General features: G+C 36.0%; 1 protein-coding gene across 1 annotated transcript in view; it reads right to left on the reverse strand.

The window, feature by feature from the left end:
• LOC137296648 (acyl-CoA dehydrogenase family member 11-like) overlaps nucleotides 1-11453 on the reverse strand; it is a 27355-nt gene extending 15902 nt beyond the window's left edge. The window contains exons 1-3 of the mRNA XM_067828470.1: nucleotides 11134-11453; nucleotides 3750-3982; nucleotides 1414-1513 (exon numbers count right to left, since the gene is read on the reverse strand). Coding sequence (XP_067684571.1) covers nucleotides 1414-1513; nucleotides 3750-3982; nucleotides 11134-11361 — 561 coding nt within the window. The 5' untranslated portion in view covers nucleotides 11362-11453. The remainder of the gene's footprint in view (nucleotides 1-1413; nucleotides 1514-3749; nucleotides 3983-11133) is intronic.

An 11453-nucleotide genomic window follows, 5' to 3' on the forward strand; every position in this document is an offset into this window, starting at 1 on the left:
ATTTGATAACATATAATACATATACAAATCAAAATACCGTATACGGGCAGAATTTAGTTTAAGACCAAAACAAAGAAAGAAGTTATTGCTGTATCGGGACCCTCAGGTGCCTCCAGCCGCCCACATCGGGCAATAAGGAGAGAGAGTTACAAGCATGGTCGGTCACATGACCCAAGCACGGGAAAAGGGAGGCTACACATAGGTGAGTGTATTTTACGTCCGCTTCTCTTTGGAAGGGAACGTCAAGGGATTTCAGGTGTTCCACTACCTTTGCCAGGGATGAGGAGATAAGCAATTAGCATGAGTCAGGATAAGGAGAAATAAATACTAGTAGTGTATATCATTAAACAAAGTAAGAAAGAAATCAATGAAGTACAACACAATGCAAACCATTGTAATGATATCATGTTATTTCTTAACTTTTGAAAAGTATACTGGATCAAACACAGAAAACAACGTTGACATCAGATTCACACTCACGTTTATCAATATTTTCATCTTTTTATTCATATGCATATTGTTTTAATAAGATATAGATACATTGACAGGAACTGATGCTGACATCATTATTGTCAAAATTAATCACAAATTTTCAACGAAAAACGCTTTCAGAGACAATTGCTGCTTTGGGCTTACTTTAACATACACGATTGAGTAACTCACCTTCCTATTGCAGTATTGTTAACCACCTCAACGTGTTTTGGGGGCAGTGTTATTTTGGACTTCATGCATGCAAATTAGTCTTTTCCAGAGCATAACTTCAAAATTGTGCAGTTTCTTCACCAAACTGGCACATAGATAGGTCTGGTGGTGAACTGGTAGTATTAGATTTTGAACACAGTATTTTTTGCATTTCTACGGCAGCACGTTACTACTGACAGCACGATACTACTGACTAAGGTATGTGAACACTGGGTGGTACTTCTGTTCAGACTCTATTTGAAGCGGATGTCTTTTATATTTAAACAAGTAACTATTTGCAACCTATCCTACACCTGACATACTTAATTGTTGACAGTTGATATCTTGTGAGTTTTTGTGCATGTTTTGTCCACAAGTTCCAGCATGAGACAACAATCTCATTGTAAACAAAGTTATGACATGAAAAATATTCACTCAATTCTTCATTTATCAATCACATGATAAAACCTGATCTGGGTATTGAGATGGGTACCCAAGTCTAACCTATTACCCACCTGTCCTGGGTCTCTTGGTTACCCATCCCTAACCCTAAGGACGATGTATGATGTTAAGTATTAACCTGAAGATTAAAGCTATGTATGGTACAGTACAATAGACTGATTAGAATCACTCATGGAAAAAAATGTTGGCTGACAATTTTTTGAACTTTTGATCATTGTGAAATCTATGACTTCTAAGTTATCAAACAATCACTAATGCCTCAATATGTACCTCAATGATCTTGGCAGCTCCATCTGTCATAGCCAGGGGGCAGCTGTATAGCCCAGCTGAGGGGCAGTACAAGTACATCTTGGCCATCTGGTACAGGCGGCTGAAACACACTGTTGTAGTTAATGCTGCCACCTAAGAACCATCTCAGTAATATACACACATACTGTCACAATACAATTCACCCACATCCGTAATGTCTATTTTCAGCTTCTCTGTACAAATATAGATGAGTTAATCATAAATGACTTGTCATGGAAGCAACCATGCCAGCCAGCAACATTATAAACATCAGAGAGCATACAGTAGTTATCACTTTGTAAAATTCTAAGAAAATATCAAAGACATAAATCCATGTTTGGGCAGTAATCGTAGTATAAAATCTCAAGATTTACAACTGATGTCAACATATCAAAAAAGAACATGTAGAAATACATCACATCACATAGTCTGGTGATTACTGACGTAAGTCATCAATTTGCCAACCAAACAGTACAGTGGAATCTGTCTAGTGTGAACTTTTTTCCATGTACTTCCTTTACCATAGACACTACCACGATGAGTTGCGTTCCTTTGTTAAGGATAACCAACGACTTGAAGACTTGTACATTAGTTCGCTTTTATTTATACAATATACATATAATCAGTATAGTAAAACTTTCACTGGAAAATGTCTGTTAACGTGGTTTGCTTCTGCCTCAGTAACATGCCTCTGCTAACATTGTTTTCCGTCATGTCTTCCAAGCTGAGAACATGATGGAGGATGTCACTGGCTGGTTTGCCATAACTTTGAAGTGAATGTGAAAACAGATGTCATTAACAACACTGCAGACTGACACCGGGTTAAGTCATACTTATTTAATTAATTAACCCAAGCAAACAGAAGTAATGGAGATGTTAATCAACGGACTGTTATTGTAGTCATCTATTTCTGGGCTAAAAATCATTGTTCTTATAGCAATTTGATTGTTGGGACTGGTACATTAGTCAACTACATGTGTACATCTGGATTTCAAAGCAAAATTCTGATAGCAATGCGATTGTCAGGACTACTTTTTTAGTACCTAGTTCATAATTGAGAGAGTCCACAATATAAAGCAAGCTTTAGTGATAAATTTAGAACAATTTTGCTGGGACTCAGACAGGAGTCTGGATTTTGGAGTTGCACAGAGTCCACATTTGACAGATTCCACTGCAGATGATTATTCAAGGGCCAACTTAATTTATGATTTTATTTCTTTCTGGAATTTTTACCCATCCCCCCCACATACTTCTTGAGAGAATAGGGATGAGAAGTTCCTGGGCTACTATTGTCTTGAGATACACAGCAGGCATGTTTCAGAGAATACACATCCTTTTGATCAGTTGTACATGAGGCAAGTGCAACATATTGTGGGACTGATACCACCTCATGATAGCTACTGTGGTCTTGAGTTGCTGTTACCCGTATATAGTATCTCTCAGTTCTGATCTACATATCAGTAGTAATCTGCCAGTAAAATCTACTAATTTATCCACAGGGACTGTGTATTGTCTATGTCAAAATGAAAAATATTTGTCAATACATTTGCCATTGCATACTTGTCTTTGAGACTATGAATTTGAATGAACACCATCAACATGTATACAGTTCTGACAACCTGATTACGGCGGCCACAGCCCGTGGACATTCAGGAAAAAAGTGCTGCTTTTTGTGTCGATGTTGCATATTTCAATTCATATAAATATACGCATGGAGAACTGGCACAGAAACAAATTAGCCCTCAAATGTTACTCATCACTGAGGACTACAATCACACGATCTTTATAGAAGTCTTGAGCTATCACTAAATTAAATTTATAGTATGTATGGATGGTATTGTATTAATATATTATATTACATAATGCAACCTGTTGACTTGTGCTATGTTCACAGTAATGCAGCAACAATGACAGCTCTAGCAGAGGAGTGAGTGAGTTTAGTTTTACGCTGCATTCAGCAATATTCCAGCTATATGGTGGCAGTCTGCAAATAATCAAATTTGGACCAGACAATCCAGTGATCAACAGCATGAGCAACGATATGTGTCAACCAAGTCAGTGAGGCTAACCACCAGATCATGTTAGTCACCTCTTAAGACAAGCATAGCCACCTTTTGTGGCAAGCATGGGTTGCTGAAGACCTTTTCTACTCTGGATCTTCAAGGATCTCTTACAGAACAACGTTCCCTGGCATTACTATACATCTGTAATTACCAAGATCTCCAATTATGCGTGTTACAACTGAAACTTTTCACATATTTGAAACTACCAAGAGACTGTGGGCAACACTGTACAGAGCTTTTATCATGCTGTCTTACCTCCATTCTCCATACTCCCTCTCATATGCTATGGCAACAAGGCCTTCCTCGGCCGAAATGTCATGCATGGCCTTCCATGATGGGGATGTGATGAGTCGGTCTACTCGTCTACCCCAAGCATCAAACTGCTCCAAGTGTGGAAGCTCCTTGTCACATTGCAGGTGAAGGTCAAACACATCAGTTGCAACTCGGCCACCAAATCTCTCAAGATCAGATTCAATGGCTGGCAAATGCTGTTAAAAAGATACTGACATGGTAAGCTTTACAATTCTGCATCAATCTTCTGAAATATGTGAGGTTATATGAAAGAGAGTGCAAATCATCATGCTTCAGTGTATTCGAGTGCAGAGATACAACTGTTGTCTTGAACAGGCCACTATACCTGACACGTTGGCAAAATTCATGGTAACATATAACATCACTACTTATTTCTGAAAAATATGTATCCAAACTACAGGATAGAACTTTAAGGAGAGCTTTCTGTAAATTCCAAATATTGCTACACAATTTTAATGTTACAAATCTTAGAAAGAAAATGTTTGTAAACATTACCTGTTAACCTTATGAAATATGAATATAATATCTGTTTCAATATTCCTAAAAAGATATTTGAAATTAGACAGCAATATATACATGTGTATTTATATTTCCACGTGATTGTGCAATGTAAAGAATCTAACAACTGTACTATGGGTCACATGGCCTGAAATATTGCACAAATTTCTGTCTGTCTGTCTGTTGATTAACTCCTACTCCAAGTAAATACAAATGTCAACATACATGTATTTTCTTAAAACACTGACCTCTTCACAAACAAATTGTTACAGAGGTTTAAGTTTATTGTTATGTTAAAATCTCTGATCACACAGTGAAGGTTCATATTGACTCTTAGGAATGAAATCTTCATTTGTTGCAAAAAATGCCTTAATAAACATATAAATTTATTTTTGTAAGGCGGATAACTCTCATCTAAGAAATGCATATGTGTTCTTATAAAAACTTCATTAAAGAAGATCACAGTTGTAAGTATAGAACGCTAATCTGATTGTCTTCTTATACGAATGACTGTGGAAATGACCATTTGTCAGTTATGCTTCACAATAAAGTTACAAGTAAACAAGATTAACTCTTGATAAGTTTTGAAAGCAATTCGATCAAAACTAAATTCATGAAAATTATTCTAGCAAGTGTTAATGAACATGTAAGTCCATAGGCATTTCACTAATTAATTTCACTAATGATGTATACATCAATATCCACATAGAAGAACTATATGCTGACCATTTGCAGTTGACAAGGAAACCAGCTCAATGTCATGTATCTTTGGCGAGTCTAATATGGAAACAATGTATATATCGTTATGACTGGCAGCAGGTTCTCAACTGGTCAAGTGACTTTGTTTCAGGGTTTTCACAGTGGTATAATAGTCTCACTGGTCATCCAAGCCAGTACATCTGGCAACTATTTAAATGCTATTCACCATTCTTTAAAAAATAATTGAGTTAGCCAACAATGAACAAGTATTCAGTCAAAAGTGCCCTATACAGTGTTGATGATGTTGCCAAGCATAAAAACATTTCACTTTGGTAAACTGTTCAGTCTAAGTCTTGTGGTCAAGTATTTGTCTGTTGTAACAGTGCTGGGTTAAAGAAATGCCAAACAACTGCTGTACATGTTTAAGGCGAAAGTTTTGACCAAGGAGTCATTCTTCTGTTACATGTGAAAATAATAAAAAATACCTGAAGATCTTGTTTACTTTGAAAATGTTTCTGTTTCATTTTACGTTACACTATGTTATATTATGTTTTCTTCAAAAACAGTTTCTGGTTAATACTTTTAATTCAATCATTCTATCAAAAACCAGAGGTGCTACAATGATAAGCTAAGCATTTAAACTTTCGAACAGTTTCTGAAAATATGCCTAAAATACCTTTTCTAAAACCAGGGAATATGTACAATTCTTGAAAATTTTAGGTAAAGTGCATATTCCCTGAATGAACCAGACATTACACATACTAAGTGAAATTTTCAGGGATTATGCATATTCCCTGATTATACATCAAAATTGCAAACTACTACTTGAAATGTCAACTTTGATAAGTTAACCCCGCTGTGACATCTCACAACGAGAGCGACTTCTGTTCTTTTAAATTTCTTTATTTTCAAACAAATTCCAATCATGAAATTTCTTCAGTACGTCAGGGTTTGAAACACAATAGTTTTATTACCAAGTTTATGTCAAATTAAGAGAATAACATAAAAAATTCAGAAATGGCGATAACTGGTCTTGTTAGTTGTAGGGAAAGCACAATCTACGCTACCAGCTTCCTGTTGACCGCGTTTCAGAGAAACATGATCGGTAACTGTAAAAACAGAAAACATCGGTGAAAAGCTGTCCTATCATTAAGACAAATTTTATTTCATTCTGTTAAGAAATAATGGAGCAAATAGTTAAAAACGGCTAAAAAATGGCGATAACTTGTCGCTGGCCAGTATACCTATTTACCCAAGTAGATTGTTCTAGCAATGTCAGTGTGATGTACTGGCCAGCGAACAGTTATCACCATGTAACAGCTATTGCCAATACATCAGTATCACACCTTTGCAGTTCTGGTCAATTACAATTTTTTCCCCACAGTATTTAACAAAAGTGTGAAACAGCTGGGTCCTTATTCACGAAACATAAGTCATTGCGGGGCAAAGATCCAGAGGCTACAAACTTTTCATGAACAGCTAACCAGGAATTGCTCTGGATCACTGACCCTTAATGACCCATATTTCAGAACTACATTTAACGGAAGAATTACATTTAATGGAAGTTTCAATGCCGTTAAAAGTGAGCAACTGAGTTTAGTTTCATGCCACACTCAGCAATATTCCAGCTATATAGCAGCAGTTTGTAAATAATTGAGTGTGGACCAGACAATCCAGTGATCAACAGCATGACCATCGATCTGCGCAATTGGGAACCGATGGACATTTCATCTGGATCATTACCGTATCATCTTCATTAACTGGACATTTCACAAGACACGCAGTGTGTAAAGTGTGATATTGGTATCTTCATCATAATATAAACCATAAAGATATAGCCCAATAAAAAGCCCTGGGTAACAAAACAACTGAAGTCTGAGTTGAATCGAAAAAAAGTAGACACTCAAAGAAGGGGATAAAGTTAAAGTAAAGAAAATTCAAAGAGATATTTTGTCTTTGACAAGTAAGTGTAAAGATGAATATACATCCAGATTAGAAAGCAAATTTTCAAAAAACAATGCACGCAGTGCATAGAGTGGACTCAAAACTACCATGGGATCTGTGAAAAAGCCTCAAGAAATTGAGTGTAATGATGACTTCGCCTACTCTAATGAGTTAAATACATTTCATTCAAGATTCCTGAGGTGATAGGAAAGCTGTTCTAGACTCTCTTCCTCTAGGTGATGATGTACATATTTCATTTGAAGATGTCATTATTGCATTCTCCCGTATCACCATACGTAAAGCCTGTGGTCCAGATAATTTGTGTGGTATTGCACTGAAAGAATGCAAAGAGCAATTGGCTGTCATATTTAAAAACGTATTTTGAATTTCAGTCAATGCTCAAACTATTCCCATTCTTTGCAAAACATCTAGGATTGACCCTGTGCCAAAAAAAGTAGTTCCATCGATTGATAAACAATGATTACAGCCCTGTTGCTCTAACTTCTATTGCCATGAAATGCCTTGAAAGTTTGATTAAAAATATAATATTGAATAAAGTAAAGTCACTTTTAAACCCATTACAGTTTGCTTACAGAGCTACAGAGCTACAGAGCTAGCAGGGTGTAGAAGATGCAACCATTACACTTTTGAACAGGATTTATCATCATTTAGAAAATTGTGGTACAGATGTAGGAATTCTGTTTGCCGGCTTCAGCTCGGCATTTAACACTATTCAACCTCATATATTAATGAAGAAACTCTTAAATATGAATGTTAACCCAAACTTGATCAGATGGACTAATTCTTCCCTTGTCAACAGACCGCAGTGTGTAAATGGTACTCTTTCATCTCGGGTTTGTAAAGCCACAGGTGCTTGACAAGGCTGCGTTATTTCACCCATTTTATTCATTCTTTACACAAACAATAATTATTGTAGATGTAACTCTGAATCTGCCTTTACTGTTAACTTTGCTGATGACGCACTCTTGAGACTAATAAGAGAATCTGAAGCATGTTATGAAATGAAATTACTGATTCTGTGGAGTGGTGGAATTCAAATTTTCTATTTTTAAATGTAAACAAAACAAAAGAAATGATAATTGATTTCAGGATAGATAAATTATCTAACTCACCAGGAAACATAAATGACAAGGACACTGAGGTAATTGAGGAATACAAATATCTCAGCACTATTTTTAGATTCCAAATTATGATGGAATTCTAACACTAGCAGCATATGTAAAAAAATGGAAGCAGAGGTTACATTTCCTAAGGAGATTAAAACACTTCAAGTTAGACCAAACAAATATGGTGATTTTTCATACAACTTTCATCCAGTCTGTTCTAAATTTCAATTTCCTATGATGGTATGGGAACCTGTCTGTTCAAAACAAAAACAAATTGCTCAAAATTCTTAATACTTCATCAAAAATGATTGGTCTACCTTTGGAAAGTATTGGCTGGTTTTATGAGCAGAAAATTATCAAAAAGATAATACCTCAAACTCAATACTGATGGTTTTCAGACTTCCCCATACACCCAACATGGCTTACTTCACTTGAACAGTTTCTTTGGACGCCAGCTGGGCCGTGTTTTTTACATAAATTTGGCACTGATTCAACGCTGCTGATTTGAAGACAAAATTCACAAACTGCAGAAAAACAAAGATGAAGGCACAGTCCAATGAACAATCTACTGGAAAGATTAGAGCCTGAGATTTCCAGAACACTCATTGTTTTGATTGTAGACCTAAGAACAGAGGAGGTACAGCCTGTCAAAGGTTCCCATTTGTGCAGATTGATGCTCATGCTATTGATCACTGAATTGTCTGGTCCAGACTCAATCATTTACAGACTGCAGCCATATAGCTGGAATACTGCTGAGTGTGGCATAAATATCAACTCACTCACTATTACAGAATCGACTATTCCCTTAATGCTCATGTATTTCTTTGAACATTCAGTGCTAAGCCAGTGTAACGCAGATGAAGAGAAACTTGAGTTCTAATTAGACTGCGCCATAGTGGCGTTAAAATTAGAAATCTCTTTGTCTGTGTGGCACAGGAACATTTTGTTAAAACTTGAATTGATTCTGGCTGGAAATGTGAAAATTGTGTTTGCGGCGAAATTGTGACGCAAGTATTGATTTTTACATAACCATAATGAGAAGCAAAAATGTTTCCCATTCAATTATCTACAGTTTGGTACCTTGAACAATGAAATCCATCGTGTTTTCGCAGAGTTATGACATTTTTACGAACCCTCAGAAAATGCATCTTTCAAAATTTGACCAAATTTCAAGGGTGATAACTCCGTAACTATGTAAGATATCAAGATGCCTTGAACAAATTAAGCATTCCAGGGTATGGGCTTTCTAATGGTGTAACAAACTTGGCTGTGCTATATGCCATTCTGGAGAAAAAGACAGGCACTGAAAACTGCCACATGTGCTTTAGTTCCTGTGATGTACTATATCCAATATGTTTGGACAAATATTGCAGTTTCATATGGGCAGGTTAATAAACAGCGATTTAATTCAACCTTATAAGTAAAACTGACAATATTAATGAAAATGATTTGTACGTCTTATGAAATGTATAGGCACACATATTTAAAGGAATTGTCTTGTTCATTGTATTTGTGTCGTTTAATAGACAAAACAATTATGAATATTGATTGACCAGATGCGAGTTTGTCAAAAACTTGTTATGGTTCATTATCGATAATAAAGTCAATTCAAATTCGATTAAAACATATTTTGATGGCAGGATATCTAACTCAAACAATATCTATACGAAAATTGTTTAAAAATATATAAACCACATCATGTGTTCATGTGGACAAACGTTACGTCCATATTCTAATATTTCCATACTAAAAAATCGATCTCTTTGTACCTTTCATTGCATACTTGTGAAGTGAAATAATTACATAATCATAAGAAGAAACGTTTATATCCTAAATGAATATTCAATGAATATTCAGGTGTTGTGAAATTTTCATTTAGGCTTAACTGATGCCAGACAGGTGTGCGTGTTGCTCACAATAAGTATCTAATTTAGATATATTCAGTACACTATTTCAGTGGTTAAACCATTCATTTCATGTGTTGTGTAAAAAGTGTTTTGACATAGAAGCCGAGACCTTTTGCACACTGAGTGGAAATTTGGTGAGATATATCCTTATCAGCAAACTAGCGTCATCTTTTTCTAACGTCACAAAATGCACAAAACATGCCATGATGTCAACTAAAATGTTGCATAATTTTCAGTTATTTCACTATATTTGAAGATGTGTCTGTTACTCCATAAATAATGATGCAAATTAATCATGTACACAAACAGGAGAATTTGGAAATCTAGGAACTAAATTATGTATGAGATAAGGCCATCCAAATCGCTAATACCTGCTTTCTGATGTAGTACATTCACATCTTTTCTTACAAATTGTGAAACTGCCAAAAGGTATCCTCTCACATTGGGGAACTTTGTATTGGAATAGTTTGGTTCACTGTGAACAAAACATAACGAAAATACACTGTCCGTATCAACTGCTAATTATCTCCATGTGGTCCGAGTTACATTGACCTAATGTAAAACATAGCAGAGTTATGCAACCTTATCTTTATACGTGTGTGACCTCTCTGTCGACATTTGACATCACAGATGAAAATGTGCCCCTGAATAAAAACTCGGCATCCAGGGGGTTATGTTATAGTATATATCTACATGAAGTAAATGGGAGAAGGGACTGCATGTAATTTTCGAGATTGCTGTTCTTTCATGCTGTTGTTGTGTATAGATGGTTTTTATGTTTATTCTAATCTGACTGAGACCTGGAATGAAAATGTGCAATGAAAATTTCCACCATGTGGAAAATAATATTATCTTATCTTATCTACAATGTTTATGACATGAAATTGGAAATTTCGCATGCACACGTAGAGTGCAAAGAGAAATTATAATCTTAATAGTAAACATGGTAGATGTGATATTGACACTATGATCAGGGTATAACATCTACTATGTTTATCACATGAAATTGTCAATTCTTAATCAAAAACGCTCCATTGTAAACTAAACGCTTGCAATCTTGACCTTTGAACTTGTCTATGAAGTGTTCGCTGTCTTTAACCTCAAAATAGTAGTGATTTTAGACAGTGACTAAGGGACAGGTAAATCGTTCACCTGTGAAGGTATGTGCCTTCTGAGGTAGCTGCGGAGAGTTGTATCTTCTGTGAACTGATTGTGCAACTGCGGTTTGTCTTGAAAGAACGGCCCGAGTTTGGCGTGAGCAAACGGAATGGCAGCTGCCTGTGGTCCCAGTTCCTGCAACTCTGAAGTCATCGGGGCTGATGTGCTTTTGCAGGCAATACTCTTGTACCTGTTAATTACCGATTGTCGTAGTCTGAGCATACTGACAGGTTTGCAGGATACACTAATCACACTGAGTATCTGCAGATGTAGCCATATTTACAGTCACGTGATGTTTTCATCACATGACCACT

The sequence above is a fragment of the Haliotis asinina genome, chromosome 1, assembly GCF_037392515.1.
Source record: "Haliotis asinina isolate JCU_RB_2024 chromosome 1, JCU_Hal_asi_v2, whole genome shotgun sequence".
Lineage (NCBI taxonomy): Eukaryota > Metazoa > Mollusca > Gastropoda > Lepetellida > Haliotidae > Haliotis > Haliotis asinina.